This window comes from Cordyceps javanica, chromosome 2 (assembly GCF_051103115.1).
Source record: "Cordyceps javanica chromosome 2, complete sequence".
NCBI lineage: Eukaryota > Fungi > Ascomycota > Sordariomycetes > Hypocreales > Cordycipitaceae > Cordyceps > Cordyceps javanica.
Genome location: NC_139296.1, coordinates 5,277,212 through 5,293,283, shown reverse-complemented (window position 1 = coordinate 5,293,283; position 16,072 = coordinate 5,277,212). Strand labels below are relative to the sequence as shown.

Below are 16,072 nucleotides of genomic sequence, written 5' to 3'. Positions count from 1 at the left end.
GTCATAGCTTGAAATCAACATTTGTCCTTTCCCATCCCGCAGACGATTCATCCATCGCCGCCACACGCTCCGTCAGCTTCACCTTCAACGCCTTGTTCCTGTCCGTGCACAGCTCGTACATGGTCGACAGGTTGAACAGCAGCGTGTGCGACGAGTAACCCCTGTCCACCAGCCCCTCGAGAATTTCCCGCCCCTCCACGATCCGCCCGAGGTACAGCAGGCAGATGGCCGCGTTGACGCCGACCATCTCGTCGTCGAGGTCCGCCCGCAGCGCCTGCCACTTTGCCAGCGCCGCCTCGTGGTCCGTCTCGGCCATGTCGCACAGCGCCAGGATGATGCTCTCCGTCGTCTCCGCGTCGTCATCGTCGGCGCAGCGCCGCGCGCACTCGCGCGCGCTGTCCGCGTCGCCGAGCTGCAGCCACAGCAGCGCCCGGGACAGCTCCAGCCTCGCGTCGCCGCGGCCGCGCAGGCCCCGCAGCTGGTGCGCGGCGCCCGGCAGGTCGTCCATGTCGATGAGCGCGCCCGCGACCTTGATGCCGAGATCCTGCAGCCGGGCCTTCCACAGCTCGCCGTCCGGCCTGTCGCGGCGGGCCGCGGCCCTGGAGATGCGCTCGCGCGCCTCGCGCGCCAGGTCGTGGTAGCTCATGACGGCGCGGCGCGGGTCGCCGAAGCCGAGCGCCTGCAGGCGCACGTTGAGCACGCGCAGCTCCCACGGCACCAGGTGCTCGCCGGTGGCGTCGTCGACGTAGGTGCGGACGCTGTTGAGGTCCTCGAGCGCCTTGACCTCTTGCGCGGCCAGCGGCGTGGCGTCGATGAGCGTCAGGCACGCGAGCCGGGTGTAGAGCAGGTCAAAGATGCGGCGCGTGTCGCGCGCGTCGACGCCGGGCCCCGCCCCGCTGCCCGTGAGCTCCTGCACGGCGGCGATGGCGGCGGCCCGAAAGTGCCCGCGCGCGAGCAGGTCCTCCGGCCGGTCCCGCGGGTCGGGCTGCCGCGGCGAGCTGCGGAACGCCAGGGGCACGTTGAGCGGCGTCAGGGGGTGGTAGATCTCGGGACGCAGCAGAAAGGAAAAGTCCTTGCGGTGCGGCTCCCCGATTTGTGACACCGGCGACGAGGCTGCTTGCCGCTCGCGCGGGGACGCCGGGGCCCCGCGCAAGCCGGGCTTTGGTGACGCCTGTGCCGGATTAGGGGTTCCAGGTGCGGATAGCGGGTCACTCAGTAACGTCAGTACCGTGAGAGGATATTGCGAGGTCTTTGGATACTCACTCGTCCGCGTCTAGGGGTCCCTTGGTGGATGCCCGCGGCCTAGAAGCTGGACAGGTTAGCTTGACAAGCTGGATGGGCGACAACAGGGGGGGCTGCAGGCAACGATGCATACTTCGTGACGTTGAGGACTTGTTCCTGGTATGTCCTTTGGCTTCTGGTTTCACCAGTTGGCTCATTATGGTTTTATCTTGGCGGAAAAGCGAGCCGAGATGGGATTTGTGTTGAGTTGCAGCTTGACGCTCCTGGACAGCGAATGGTTGTGGCGGGTTTGCGCGGCTAATTGGCGGTTAACAGCGCTGCAGCCGGCCAACTGCTGCTATTGCCCCCTGTAATCTGAGTCGGCGGCCACTGTAAATTGTTTGCCTGGCATCATGGCCAACATCATCATCATCATCATCACTTCAGCCATCTTTGATAAGGTCGCCCATAATTATCCAACGAAGCTTAATTAGTCATTCATCAATCGTCTTCAGGGTCTCATCTACATCATCAGCCGCCACAAGTAGCTTCGTTCACAGCACATCAATTCACCGGGTAATCACAGGGCAGTGTATAGAAATACGTGAGGTTAAAGAACTTATATTTCATCCACAGTACGCTCCCTCGTATCCATCACCGCTAGTCTGCGTTAGTAGCCTCTCTCCCGCGGAAATTCTCCCTCCTCCGGCAGGAAACTTCTGCTTCCCGCAACAGAGCAGCCGCTCCATTGTCCAGTAAGCTGAAGGGACCATAGTCAGGTATTGTGAGCAAGGTACAATCAAACACAGAACCACAAATGCTCCCTCCGACCACATTCGCCTGCCACGGGCTGCTTCGCCCTCGACCAATCTGTTTGTGTTAGTAGAACGCCGCACCAAAAACTTGCCCAGCATCCGATCCCCCAGCATGATCTCAACCAAGGCCGCGCGCGAGCCGTCGCAGCCTCTTGGTATGCCCAAAATTGGGCTGGTGGTTGGCGACGAGCCGGCGATGAGCTGGCCGCGCCGGAAATGCCCAGGAGTCGACGAATTCGTCTGGGCACCCTGCCACTTCCCATCAAGCCCGAGCAGTAACTGGGCGAGGGCGGTCGGGTCCCTTCCGGAGATGGCTGTATACGCCTGTTGCCTCTCTCTATGGCCTCTTTCAAGGCCCTTCGTGACCTGTGGGCCACTTTCGGTCGGGTCCCTTCCGGAGATGGCTGTATGGGCCTGTTGCCTCTCTCTATGGCCTCTTTCAAGGCCCTTCGCGATCGGTGTGCCACCTTCTCGTGGCTGGAGCTGGATCGTCTCATAGGGACTGCCATCGACGAAGAACCTGTCATGTCGGGGGTTGAAAGTGGCGTATTAGGCCATGATGTTTGTTGCGATGGTGTCGTCTCAGGTGCGAGGCTATACGGCGAGTGGACACTCATTCTAGTCCGATACTCTGAAAACACTTTCTCGTGGCCGGAGCTGCTTCGCTTCAGTTTGGCTGTCTTCCGCGAAGAGCTTGTCGCTTCGGGGGTAGCTTGACCTTTTTCTTGGCCCGAGCTGCTTCTCTTTAGTTGGCTGTCCTTCGCGAAGAGCTTGTCGCTTTGGGGGTGGCTTAACACAGGGGTCCTAGGCTACAATGGTGTAGCTCCTACAGGAGCCTGGTCGTCGAGCTGCCTGATCATCTTTGCGCACGACCGTGAAGCTGCCTTCGGCCAAGCAATGTGCAAACTCTAGTGGTATGCACATCATCAGCTTGCAGCTGCTCCGAGACACCAGGCATACAGTGCTGGGGTTGGCGCTCTGCGCTCCAGGCGGCCACTCAGGTGAAAGTCACACTGCGGGTTCGAGTACAGCTTTTCCAAGTTACTCATTGCACTGAGCGATACTTGGACGAAGCAGTCAGTGAGGGATGTCAGCCTGTGACAACCGTCTGTTCACCAGCTGGGCTAGACTCACGAACCCAGGGCGTCAGGGCCTCGAAAGAGGCTATCGAGAGCTGGCAGCGTCCGTGCGTGGATATACTCGCCATTTCGGCGAGATGGTGCCCAAGGATTGCCGCTGGTGCGGTGCCTGGCTGTGCATCCCAGAGAGGATTCGGCCGGACACACGGCCCCCCCTCCAGCTTGACCGCGCACACCAGGTAGCGCAGAGCAACTTGGCGCCATTGGCCGTATTCAACGCCCCAGCTCAACCTGCAGCGCCTCTTGTCCTGCAGCATGCGCAGTGGCCATCAGTTTTCATGGGCTGATGGCGCGGTGGAAGACACGACCGTGAGCATCAACGGGGACCATCCCGCGAGTACCATGTACTCGCCATTCCTCGGCTCCCGCCTAAAAGAGGCCATAGCTAGAGGCAACAGGCCGATAAAGCTATCTCCGGAAGGGACCCGACCGCCCTCGCCAAGTTGTGAAGTAGATAGTGGACCATTGAGCAAGGTAAGACGAGAAGGAAGAAGGACGAGACGAGAAGGAAGAAGGACGATACGAGAAGGAAGACGGACGAGACGAGAACAGGAAGACGGACGAGACGAGAACAGGAAGACGGACGAGACGAGAACAGGAAGAAGGACGAGACGAGAAGGTGTGAGATATGTGCGATAGAGCTATCCGGAGACCATGAATTCGAACGGCACTTCAAGTTGACCTATGAACCCGAAGGCTAGCGGTGGTAGGTGATTGATCCCGCTGAGAAGGGCTTGAGGCCTCGATGGCAGGTTGTACTTGAAATCTCCGACTGCAAGAATTGCCAGACCAACAAGTTGTATGTCTCGGACCCAAGGGACTTGACTTGACCATGCCTCATGGATGACACTCCGGGCCTTGGGGGAGGCGAGGGTCCGGTGAGAAGAGGATTTCATCAGTCCGTCCTCTAGAGATCCCCGTCATTGGCGGTGGTGCGATTAGCGAGTGAATGAGGAGCAGAGTCCTTAAGGGAACCATGAAGAGGTCGAGGGTTGTATGGAGCCAGAGCATCAAGAGACTGGAGTATGCGGTGTTGGCCGAGGACTCGTGACGATTAAGGAGTGACGTTTGCATCAATCGACATGTATAACAGTCAGCATCTGGTTGCCCATGCAAGAGTGTCTGGGTATGCACGTACCGCCCCGTCGGGGGGGGGGCGTCGTCATCATTCTCTTTCATCGCATCGAGTGTCTAATGAGCGACGTTAGGAACCGTTGGTCATTAGGAGTTTGTATCAACGCTTACCTAGGCCGATATATTACCGCAGGTTGCGGGCACAACACCAGTGGCCCTTGTTGAAAGCAAAGCCGGCTGGAAGTAGTATTAGCAAAGATAAGTTACCCAAAGTTGGCATGGAAGCTCACCGAATAAATAGTATGTGAGGGGGGCCCCCCCGTCGGCGGGGGGGTTGTCCTATCGAAAGTTAGCGAGGACCGAGAAGAAGAGAAACTCGACGAGTACGTACGTCGTTGTCGTCGTTGTTGTCGTCTTTGTCGTCGTCGTCGTTGTTGTCGTCGTCGTCGTCGTCGTTGTCGTTGTCGTTGTCGTCGTTGTCGTTGTCGTCGCCGTCGTCGCCGTCGTCGTCGTCGTCGTCGTCGTCGTCGTCGTCGTCGGTTCCTAAAAAAAAATCGGCCGATCTATAGAGTCACATTAATAAACCCGGCCAGCCGGCCGGCAGAATCCCTAAAAAAAAGTTAGTAACCCGGGAGCCCTGCACAAGACCTATAATGATGTTAGTCCCTTCCCCATGGGGCCCCCCTTCCGACCAGATGGTTGGCCGCGATCGACCAGGCCAGGAGCTTGATCGATCTGGTCCAAGTACTGGTGCGGAAGGGGAGCCTGCAGAATCCAAGTCTAAGGTTTCCCGGGACAAGTCGGTGCTTATATAGCTTTGGGGGCCTGCGGGAATAGGTGCGTGAGCCAGTGACTCGCAAACCCGTCATCTTCGTCAGACTTTGCCAGACTTTGCAAAACCAGGGCGAGAATACGAAGTTTGACCTCGTTTGCAAACCCATGCCACATTATGAACGACCACGGCCGTTTTCTGATGTGCTGGCAAGAAAGGATAACCAATGAATAGGTCCAAAAAGTGAGGCCGTCAGATTCGTGAAACTGATGCTGTGTAAGTATATACGAATGCATTCTCTTTGTCTTCTCGTAAGAGGCAGGCAAGCAATACTACATGCTGTGTCCAGGAAGTGGCTGGGCCCAACAGGGTGCGGCCCCAAAAACTTGATCATTGTTTTTCACACCGCTGTCGTTTGCAAATGTCGCGTATCCTAAACGACGAGAATCACGGTTACAGCGTTTTTTGGATCACTATAGTACGTAAACCCGTTATTTTGCAAGGCCAAAGCCGTTGGGTAGCCAGTTGTCGCAAGCCAAGGAGTGAGTAGCTAGAAACTGACGAGTGGTCAACGGCGCACAGGAGGCAGCAGGTCTTGCCGCCACCCTCCTGGTGTAGCATCATTCAGGTCAATCCGTCCTCATTGTTATGATTTGATTGGCAGTTCATCTCGGGGCTGTGCTCTGCGCCGAGAGGCCTGGGCACCACCCCGACAAGCAAGAGCAGTAACACGCAAACAGCAACAGCTCCCGGTGACGAGAAACCCATACGACGTGAAAAGACGGTTCAGACAAAAATTTCAAGGGTGCACAGAGTTTTGTCTTTTGTCTCTCGTTTACGAGACAACGCCGAACGTGCGTAGACGTTGTGCGGCAGGGGGGCTGTTACTAGCCTGCCACTAACCAGCCTAGTGACCCCAGAGCCGCGGACAAGTAAAAGAAGATGATGAAGGCCTCCGGGACGACTGTCGCGACTTTGACAATTTTAGTTGTAATTTAGAATAAATTTTACGTGCCTGTTCTGTTCTTAACGTGATTCCCTTGACTTTGTCTTGGTGGCGCCCCACAGCCACTTACAGACTTTGGCACCGGCCAACGAAATCCCCACCACCAACAAACAAACCCTCATCAAAAACGCGTTGCTTCCCGTGCTCACAATGAGAACTAGGAGGTCAAATCGCACTAAGAGTTATGCGGTGGAGAAGTATCACTTTGGAGATAGCTCTGCGGAAGAGGATGCGGGCGTACGGCGCCACAACAAGGCCGAGGAGCAGGATGCCAACTTTGACAATGAGGCGGCTGCGGAGGATCCAGAGGCTGTGGACGACGACGAAGACAACGACGACGGCAGCGCAGAGGAGGACCAAGATGCCAGCATAAGCGAGTCAGGGAGTACTCGGGTTACCACGACGCCCGCGCGACGTCGCGCAGCAAAGTCGGCGTCGGGAAAGGGAAAGGCACCCCCCAAGCTGGCCGGCAAGACAACTAAGCTCGCTGGAGGCTACCTGGAGATCCCGCTGGCCACCCAAGACGGCAGCCACCAGCCCAAGACGTATATTGGCCCCAACGATCGTGCTGTCCGTCGCCATCATCTCGTCTCCGCTTGGTACGGCCCGGACGAGGAACGCATGGAGACGGTGCAGGTTCTGCTGGACCGCTGGTTCCAATGGCCAGTGCTGCCTCCGAGACGGCCCCAGGACGAGACGAGTGTGCCGTCGAGGGGAGCATGGCTGGACGATTACGCGGGCAGGGAGGCAGCGCTGGCTGCTACGTGGCGGTCCAACGTGGAAGCCGCCATGGTCGGTCGCCCGCCACTGCGAGGCCTGTCACCAGCAGAGGCGGCGCCGTACAGGCTCCCGACGCACAGCATGCCCGTTCTCGTTGGGCCGCTGGCCACAGAGGAGGTCATTTTTGTCCCTGGGGGGGGTTACGCGCTCTCACAAGCCGGGATCCCGTTCGACTACAACCAGGGCGAGGACAGGCAGCCTAGCGGGTGGATGCTGGACACGGGGGGCATCGTTACGAGCATGGACTGGGCTCCGCGACCCCGCGCGCAGACTGTGCAGCTCCTCGCCGTGGCTGTCATGCCGCACCTTGACCAGGAAGTGCACGAGTTTGCGGACGAGGCGACCAAGACGCAGTTTGAGTCTCACGGTACGGTGCAGCTGTGGGAGGTGCAAGGTGATGATGCGCCGGCCGCAGGCGGTTCGGCGATGGCGACGACCCTGCCTCCCAGGCTCACGAGGACGTTGTGTTTCCCTCACGGTAGGGCGAGACGGGTGCGGTGGAATCCAGTGGGTGGCTATCTCGCGGTGCTGTGCGCCAACGGTGCGGTGTATGTGTTTGAGAGTGATGCTGAGGGCACAGAAGAATTCGGTAGGTCTAAGCGAACTGCTTTGGGATCTGCATCCTCGCTAACAGTTGGCCAGAGGAGCTGCTCAACCCTGTCGCCACCCTTTTCCTGCACGACGAAGCAGGTATCGATGCCACAGCCATGAGCTGGGCCAACATGAACAGGCTCGTGATAGGCTACTCAGACGGTTCTGTAGCACTGTGGTCCATCTTTCCTTGTCATTTGCTGTCTCGCCATGCCGTCCATCACAGTCACGTCGTGGAGCTTGCTACTGGCTATCCAAGCATGCCGTACATCGTTGCTGCGACACCACTGGGCGGCACCATGCGCATTCTGGACCTCGAGGCCCCCAGTTACGAGTTTACAGAGGTACAGGCCATCAATGTAGTCACACAGCCCGGTCTCCTCGCATGGAGCGATCAGATGTTGGGGTTCTTTTCCATCTATCCCTCTGCACGCGTCAATAATACAGTCATTGGGTTTATGCACCACGCCAACTTTCCGTTATTTCGTACGACCTTTACAGGCGACAGTTTTCCCTCCTGCATCGCCACTGGAAAGAGGCATCCGTTCTTGCTCATCGGGCTGATGGACGGCTCTGTCTGGTGCATCAACCCCCAAGTCGAGCACTTCAACAGCCGCAGCGACGCGACCTACCGTCTTCGCTTGTTCCAGCACGAGCATCGCCCCCATAGGCTTTACCCCAAGGACTCGCCCGCGGGCATGCGAGGCGCCTCACGTGTGGCCCAGGGGTTCGAGGTGGAAAAGAACCGCAACCCCAAGAACGAAACGCAGCCTGCTACGAAGAAGGCCAAGGCAGCGAAGAAGAACAAAATTGCAAAGGAAGATGCAGAAGTTGACGACGACGACGATGACGACGACGACGAGGTGCTCAAATCGAGCGACGCCTCCCGCGCAGCGCTGCACGAACCTCTAACGAGAATAACAACAATGGAGTGGAATCCAAATGACGGCTACGGCTGCTGGGCAGCGGCCGCCATGGGCTCAGGTCTTGTCCGAATCATGGACCTGGGCATCGAGAATAAAGATGACGACGATTAAAATGATGCCATGTGTTGATTGGAAAAGAAATGTAACGCTAAATGTACGACTGTATTATGATGATCTATCTCTATGGACATTGCGAGCCGTTGTCGCTGTGATGATAGTCGAACGCCTTGGCCATGCCGTAAAAGTGCGTAGCCGCAGCGAGAAGCACAAAGACGTGGAATATCTGATGCGAGCTGCCCCAAATGTCAAACTTTCCAGGAAAACTCCTCTCTGGCCACCGTGCCTGGGAACGTGTTAGCAGCTGGCCCGAGTCTGGGATGCAGGGCACTTACAGCGTAGAGCACGGCGCCAAAGATGTACATGGCGCCCTGGAGAATGACCCAGCTCAAACCCATGCGGTCCTCAAAGTACTGGTAGCCGTAGCTGCGGATGCCATGGACGATAGGGACGACGCCCGACACGCCGAGGCTGATAAACATGGCAGCGCGGTAGGGACGCCATGCCGACGTGCGGAATCGCTCGACCCACGATACGGTCGCGCAAGCGGCCCCCAGAGCGCACATCTACGCCCACGGGATCTCATTGTTAGTTTTCTTCGTTTCGGCACACGGAACGGCTTGGTTTTTTGTTTAAAGATTTCGCGAATGCGCCCGCCACGTACCACGTAGAGGTAGGCTTGGAACAGCCGGGGCTGGCAGGAGAAGCCATAGTACAAGGCGGGCACGTAGCTGCCGACGATGAGGGCCACGATGCCCGTGTAGTCGAGCTTGTTGCCCCATTTGGCGACGGCCTGGGAGTGGTCGAGCAGGGTGTGAAAGGTGGCGCTCATGCCGAGGCAGACGACGGCGCCGCCAAAGAAGCAGGCAAAGACGGCCACGTCGGCGGCGCGCGCCGACTCGTAGCGCGGCCGGACGACGCGGTGCACGTAGAGGGCGCCCGCGACCGCGACGAGCGCGCCCAGCAGGTGCGTCCAGATGTTGACCGACTCGTTGTGCAGGTAGAGCAGCGAGCGCGCGGCGTGCGCGTACGAGCCCCGGATCTGCCGGTAGCCGCCGCGGATGAAGGCGTTGTCGCGCCGCCACGCGGGCAGGTCGTCCCAGAGCTGGAGGAGGAGCCCGTCCTCGACCCGGTGCTCGACGGCCTGCGCGGCGTGGACGGCCGAGGCCGCGAGCGAGGACGGCCGGCGCTGGCGCTGGCGCTGGCGGACGGTGGATGATGATGCGGCCATGTGCTGCGCGTCTCCTCTCAGCTCACAATGAAGCGTGGCGAACGAATCAAGGGAATGGACGGACGGACGGGAGTCAGAGATGATGATGGCCCGCCCATGATTGATTTCGGATACCGGGCCTTTGAATATATTGATGGGCGGGCAACTGCTTTTGTTGGTATGGGTCTGGTCGGGTTAGTCGGGGGGGAGGTTTTTTGTTGGGGCTCACATGGGATTTTCCGTACGGGCGCTCCGAGGCTCAAGCATGGTGTTGCGACGACTGCGGACATTGCTACGAATCAGGTTGGATCATGCGTCGGCGTAATTCTGTGTTTTATTCAAGGTAGGCTTGGAAAGTGCGGCTTTATTCTGTTGGACTACAAACCCAACTCGCAACTTACTGAGCGGCTCACTGAGCGTCTCACTGAGTGTGCGGTACGGCTTGCGCGACACCCATCACCAAAGTAGATGAACGAGAGATGTTCGTTTTTTATATTAGGTGGATCAATTCAAATAAGATATCAGTCTTTCTACTTTCGATTTCAAACGGGATGATTGCATACTGCATTCATGAGAATGACCATGTAAGACCCTACGTAACGCCAGCGACGGGCTACCCGATCAGTACCCTCCGCTCGAGACTCTTTCAAATCAACAGCAAGTCTCCCGGGTAGTGTTTATAAATCAAGTCGCAAGGCATACGGTTTCTCATCTCTCACTCATTACACACAGGATATGAGACGAACCCATCTCACCCGTCTCGTGCGACGTTTGCGGCAATGTACAGCGCCTACTTATGGGCACGCATCCGCCATTGTCGTGCAAGTGACACACTCCATATGCGATAATCAAGGGTCAGACAAGAATGAGCATTGTGCAACGCAGGCGGGTGCCAAACGGCTTCCCTTTCACATTCTAACAACTTTGCTCTAACAATGCAGTAGGCGGTACAGTCCAAAGAAACAGTCATAATCATCGGAAATATCCATCTCAGTCGTCAAAAATGCTTGCGAACCCATAGCTGTTGCCAACTTGCACTCTCGAGGTGCCCTTGGCTTCAACTTTGTGAGCCTTGACCATTCCAGGCTTGTCCAGCAACGTCTCCGCCGTCACGGTAGCGGAGTACTCATTGCCAACTCGGACCCGTGCCTTTTCATCAACCATGACATTACCGGCCACCGCCATGACCATGGTCTCCTGGCTCTTGGCCGAGCCGCGGCGGCTCTCCTCGTCAACAGTCGTCGTGGTGTCCGATAGGGCGTCGTGGGCATCGTGGGCATCGTGGGCAACAGGTGGCAATGCACGGCGTAGCTGCGTCTGCGGCTGCGTCTGCGTCTGCGGCTGCGTCTGCGTCTGCGACTGTTTGGCCGGGTGCAGCTTCTCCAAGTCGTCGACGAAGCCGCTCAGATTGATGAGCAGCCGCTGAAACTCCTTGCCGTCGTACAGCGCCCACTTCATCTTTTGCTTGAACGAGCCGGCCCGCTGCCGGTCCCTGCCCTTGCGCCGCAGCACGCCCTGGATCACGGCCAGGGACGGCCAGGAGGAGCCCTGCGACGGCTTCTCCTCAAAGTCGTAGCGCGAAGATGTCTTGCGAGCCGTCTGGAACAGCAGGCTGATTTGCTCGAGGACGGTCCGGACGCGCTGGGTTGCCTCGTCGGTCGGCGAGATTGTGGCGAAGCGGATGTCGTCGTGGATGCCCACGGCATCGCCCCATTTGGTCAGCCGGGCTTGGAGAATCTCCAGCTTGAGCTGGCAGCTCTCGTAGTCACGCCCATAGTGCCGCCCGAGCTGGACGTACCCGAAGCACTGGACGGCGTTGTTGAAGAGCGCCGCCACGCTCAGGGCTGCGGATATCGTGCCAAATACCTCCGCCATGGCAGCAAGTGAGATGGCATCTCTCAGAAAGTGGGAAAAGGCGGCCTCCTTGGAAAAGGGGTATTATCTGCAGTGTCGCGGATTTTCTCGAAAACATCCCGGGCATCGGAAGCTGTACATCTCATTGGTCCGCTAGCCGCCTAGGGTCGTGGTCTTAATAGCGTCGACATGCTCGGCGGTGACATTCTCCTCGCTGTATGTCGGAAAGTTTTTCAAGGGACAATTTTGTGCTTTCTGATTAATCTTGGAAAAATCTCCGGGAGAGAAACGATGCGAAATGGAACCGATCAGCGTTCGCGATATCACAGCGGACGGTAATGCGCGCATCCACGTGGGCAACAGCTCCGTAACCCACGTCCACAATTATGCAGATACTCATGGTATGACATTTGCCTCGCCGCTGTCTTAAATTTCGTACTAATGTGAGAAGATCAACCGGAAGAGGCCCCCGTGCCGTTTTCTCTGATGCCGTTCTCGCGAGACCCAGACTTCATTGCCCGCGGCGATATTCTTGACCAGATTGCGACGCACTGCGGCCAGGCAGCGGGTAGAGCGGCTCTGGTTGGACTTGGAGGCGTCGGGAAATCTCAACTGGCTATTGAGTATTCTTACCAAGCAAGGGATGAGAAGAAAGACGCCTGGATATTCTGGGTGCACGCCGGTACCAGAGCAAGGGTGGAAGAGGGCTTCCGCGCCATAGCGGACGCCGTCAAGCTACCCGGTAGATACAAGCCCAAGGCCGATATTCCGCAGCTTCTGTACACTTGGCTTTCTGACGAAAGAAACGGAAAGTGGCTCATGATACTTGATAGTGCCGACGACCAGGAAGTCTTTTACGGGGTCGAAAAGAGTAGCGGGCAGCGGCCTCTGGCGTCCTACCTGCCTCAAAGCCCCAATGGCGCCATTCTCGTCAGTACGAGAGACCAAGCTTTTGCCGTTCGGCTCACGGGAAGCTACAAAAGCATCATCAAAGTCGGTCCCATGAAAGCGGAAGAGGCGCTCTCCTTCTTGGAGAAGAAGCTGGGTGCCCTCTTTGAGCCCGACCTCGGCGCGGAGCTGGTGAGCGTGCTAGACTGCATCCCGCTTGCCATCAACCAGGCAGCAAGCTATATACAGGCACGGGCACCACGAAGCAGCATCAAAAAGTATCTGGCCGAGTTTCGAGAAAGCGAGAAGAAGAGCGCCAAGCTTCTGGCCCACGATGCGGCGGAGCTGCGTCGAGATGGCTCGTCGTCGAATGCGATTATGAAGACGTGGCAAATTTCGTTTGACCATATCCGGTCGAAGCAGCCCTCTGCAGCGGATCTGCTGGCTCTGATGAGCTTTTTCGACAACCAATCGATTCCTGAGGCTGCTCTCCAGCCTGAGGAGGAATATGACTCGGACTGTGATTCCGATCTCGAGTCCAATTGGGACACTGAAGAGCTTGCAAACCATTCTTCAATGAAGCGTCTGCTGGAAGCAAAGAAGCGCCGGGAAGCTGTCGACGACGGCTCTGAAGATGACTCCGCGAGTGAAACGGGCGGCGGGTTCGAAGACGACGTTGCCCTATTGCGAGACTATTGTCTCATACATGTCAACAACATTTACACGCAGTTTGAGATGCATCGCCTCGTTCAGTTGGCAACAAAAAAATGGCTTAAAATATCTAAGCAGCATGAAGAGTTTAGGCAGCTTTTCATTTACCGATTAGCGCTCGCATTGCCGGCCAGCATTGCGGAGAATGCTCTTCAACTTCGGGATCTTTACACGCATATGCAGGTTGCAATCGGTTACCGCCCAAACAAAACAAACTTGCGATTTTGGCAACGTATTTGCTCTGGCGCTTCGTGGTACCAGGGCAATATATTGGGGCAGTATCGGGGAGCAAAGCAAAGACTGGAGACGGCCACCAAAAGTTGGCAAGCCAGAAAAGGGGCAAAACATCTGGATGTACTGCTCTCTAATATACAAGTTGCCGGATTTATGCAAGAAATGGACGAACAGCGAGAGGCGGAGACGCTATGTACAGATGCTCTGGAGACTCTCAAGGCAACACTCCCAACAAATTCGCATTGGGTACTGTTCGCAATGGTGGAGCTATCTGGTATATACATTTTGCAAAAAAGGTATGAAGAAGCTGAAGAACTACTGTTGTATGCCATCGACAGAAAGTCTGCCCTAGCTGGGCCAGAAGATAGGTCTATATTACTCTGGAAGTCCGCGCTGGCAAGGACATACTACTGGCAAGATCGGCTAGAGGAGGCTGAGAGCATCGAATTAGACATTTTGGAGACGTCCAAGAGAGTTTTTGGCTCGAAGCATTGCCTTACAATATCGCTCATGTTTGACTTGGCTTCAACGTACTCGGAGCAAAGTAGATCGGAAGAAGCTCTGACGTTGCAGTCGCAAGCCTTGGAGCTACGTTCTACTGAGCAACATGCTGAGGATCAAGAGTCTCTCCAGATTCAGGCTCATGTTGCACAAACCTACAGTTCTCACTATTTGGAGGGCCAATCAATGAAACTCGAAACAGATCTTTTCCAGAAGCTCACCTTACATCTCGGGCCTAACCATGAACAAACGCTGGACAGTATGGAAAGGCTAGCAGGCTGCCTCCTGCTCAAAGGCTCATACGAAGAGGCAGAGAATCTATACTTGCAGACATTGGAAACAAGCAAGTCTCAGCTCGGAAGGACTCATTCTAGGGTCATTGTCAACACCGAAAAACTCGCCCGATTGTACGAACTTCGGAAGCAGCCAAAAAAAGCAGAGAACTTGCTCTCTGACCTGCTGGCCGCATTAGAAGCGGATCTAGGTCCCAAACACAGCGACACCCTTGGTATCATGTTGATACTTGGGGATATATATGAAACGATGCGGCAGAAAGACAAGGCACAAGACATGTGGTGGCAGGCATTATCAAGCTACAAGTGCAACTACGACATGGACCACCTCGCAAAGCTCGGCTGCTGGGATATACTAGCCCGCGCAGAATTTGACGATTTGAGAAAGTATCAGGAGCTAGAAAATATACTCGAGGGTATGCTACTGATACGGCGTGGTCAATATGGGCCCTATCACGGCGACACTGTCAGCATTCTGGTAAATTTGGCGTTGGTAAAAACATCTCTGGGAGACCTGGATGGGGCGGCTACCATTCATTTGCAGGTACTCGAGTCTTACAAAACTCGGTTTGGAGATGCAAGTGTGAAGACACTAACATACATGGAACACGTGATCGAGATCCGAACGAAGCAAGGCTCTTTGACAGAGGCGAAGGAGCTACAAGGTCAAGTTGTCGAAGCGTGGAGAATGAGATTTGGCATGGAACATCGCAAGACACTGCAGGCCATGCTTAATCTGGGGGAGATATATATGGACCTTGGTGAACTGACAGAGGCGGAGAGATTAGCCCGGGATACTCTGAGCGGCGTGCAATCGCTATTAGCCGAGAGCCACAGGCTTTTAGGCTATGCGGCGAAACTCGTATACAGCACGGTATTGAAGCAGGCCATCGTCGACGAGAGCCGGAGAGACGAAGCCGTACAGCTTTTCGAGGACTACATTAAGGCTTTTAGGCGGCGGAGCGGGGATAATACGGCAGTGGCTGACTGCATCATGATGGGAGCCATGGAATTCGTGGACATTGAGCGGTACGAGGAGGCTTGTAGCATGGCTGAGACGGCGTTCAACACGTACAAACGCCTGGCTGGTCTGGAAGACCCCGAAACATTGTTCAACATGTTCCTCCTTTCCATCTTTTGGGACGACAACGGACGGTATCGAGAGTCGATGGCGCTGCTAAGAGAGTGCGTTACGTTGCACCAGGAGGTTCTGGGACACCAGCACCCGGAGACGGAAAAAGTCGCGGAACGCTATGCGCGGTGGGTAGGGGAGCTGGAAGAGCATGTCGAAGAGCACGCGGACGAACAAAACCATCCGTCAGACAGCTGTGAGGCCTGCCTGGCGAACAAGGCCGCCCGTGAGCATGCGTCGCTGAGTTAAATTAGCCCTGCTGTCTGGTGACGATGCAAGCAGCATGAATTATGATTATGGGGAAGCACGGCGGCGGGCCAAGGTAGAAGAACCATGATTCATTTCTTCTCTCGTCTTTGATACGTGATACATTGCTCATCGCTCGTACATATCTGACTACGAGCTGTAGTACTCCCCATTTATTTCTTGCCGCTCTTCTTGATGCCCTGGCCGCCGAGGTTGATGGCGCCCTTCTTGCTGGCGGCCGCTTTGGCGTCGGCCAGCAGCTTCTTGTCTGCGGGCAAAAGGACCCCGGGTTAGCACACCATCTACGAAGCTAGTAAGGAGAAAAAGGCGGCCCCTTACTCTGTGCAGCCAGTTTCTTGCTGTTGTTGTCCTCGTCGTCGGAGCTGTCCGGCCGCTGGCCTGCCAGAAAGGCGGCCTTTCTCTTCTTCTGGGCCTCCGTCAGTGATTTGGTGAGAGGCTTCTCGGTACCGCCTGTACGGTTGAACCTGGAGCGTCAGCCCAATGTAAAATAAATTAAATCCCCGTCGCTGCGCGCTGCGGGCAAGACATGGCCAACCAGCGCCCAACGAGGCTGTCCCGGGAAACCGGTAACGAATCACGTACGTCCACCCATTTTTTTTTG

At 56.4% G+C, this 16,072-nt stretch overlaps 7 protein-coding genes across 7 annotated transcripts; 2 read left to right on the top strand and 5 right to left on the bottom strand.

Annotated features, from left to right (window-relative positions):
- Window position 1: 1 nt before the first annotated feature.
- V2A60_004084 (uncharacterized protein) lies at window positions 2-1,439 on the bottom strand (the record flags this gene model as incomplete). Its single annotated transcript, XM_083255408.1, has 3 exons — window positions 2-1,211; window positions 1,264-1,309; window positions 1,376-1,439. The coding sequence occupies 3 exons, from the start codon at window positions 1,437-1,439 to the stop codon at window positions 2-4; spliced, it is 1,320 nt and encodes a 439-aa protein (XP_083111534.1).
- Window positions 1,440-4,433: 2,994 nt separating this feature from the next.
- Window positions 4,434-5,197, bottom strand: V2A60_004083 (uncharacterized protein; the record flags this gene model as incomplete). The annotated part of the gene is made up of 4 exons (XM_083255407.1): window positions 4,434-4,486; window positions 4,540-4,588; window positions 4,641-4,812; window positions 5,112-5,197. The coding sequence occupies 4 exons, from the start codon at window positions 5,195-5,197 to the stop codon at window positions 4,434-4,436; spliced, it is 360 nt and encodes a 119-aa protein (XP_083111533.1).
- A 980-nt stretch (window positions 5,198-6,177) lies between these two features.
- V2A60_004082 (transcription factor TFIIIC subunit TFC6) lies at window positions 6,178-8,435 on the top strand (the record flags this gene model as incomplete). Its single annotated transcript, XM_083255406.1, has 2 exons — window positions 6,178-7,396; window positions 7,450-8,435. The coding sequence occupies 2 exons, from the start codon at window positions 6,178-6,180 to the stop codon at window positions 8,433-8,435; spliced, it is 2,205 nt and encodes a 734-aa protein (XP_083111532.1).
- A 70-nt stretch (window positions 8,436-8,505) lies between these two features.
- V2A60_004081 (hemolysin-III related-domain-containing protein) lies at window positions 8,506-9,612 on the bottom strand (the record flags this gene model as incomplete). Its single annotated transcript, XM_083255405.1, has 3 exons — window positions 8,506-8,667; window positions 8,717-8,947; window positions 9,046-9,612. 3 exons carry the CDS (start codon window positions 9,610-9,612, stop codon window positions 8,506-8,508), a joined length of 960 nt encoding a protein of 319 aa, XP_083111531.1.
- A 969-nt stretch (window positions 9,613-10,581) lies between these two features.
- V2A60_004080 (het-s prion-forming protein) lies at window positions 10,582-11,466 on the bottom strand (the record flags this gene model as incomplete). Its single annotated transcript, XM_083255404.1, has 1 exon — window positions 10,582-11,466. The coding sequence occupies one exon, from the start codon at window positions 11,464-11,466 to the stop codon at window positions 10,582-10,584; it is 885 nt and encodes a 294-aa protein (XP_083111530.1).
- Window positions 11,467-11,743: 277 nt separating this feature from the next.
- Window positions 11,744-15,453, top strand: V2A60_004079 (uncharacterized protein; the record flags this gene model as incomplete). Its single annotated transcript, XM_083255403.1, has 2 exons — window positions 11,744-11,846; window positions 11,897-15,453. 2 exons carry the CDS (start codon window positions 11,744-11,746, stop codon window positions 15,451-15,453), a joined length of 3,660 nt encoding a protein of 1,219 aa, XP_083111529.1.
- Window positions 15,454-15,623: 170 nt separating this feature from the next.
- On the bottom strand, window positions 15,624-16,063 carry V2A60_004078 (translation machinery associated TMA7; the record flags this gene model as incomplete). The annotated part of the gene is made up of 3 exons (XM_083255402.1): window positions 15,624-15,718; window positions 15,790-15,921; window positions 16,054-16,063. The coding sequence occupies 3 exons, from the start codon at window positions 16,061-16,063 to the stop codon at window positions 15,624-15,626; spliced, it is 237 nt and encodes a 78-aa protein (XP_083111528.1).
- Window positions 16,064-16,072: the final 9 nt, after the last annotated feature.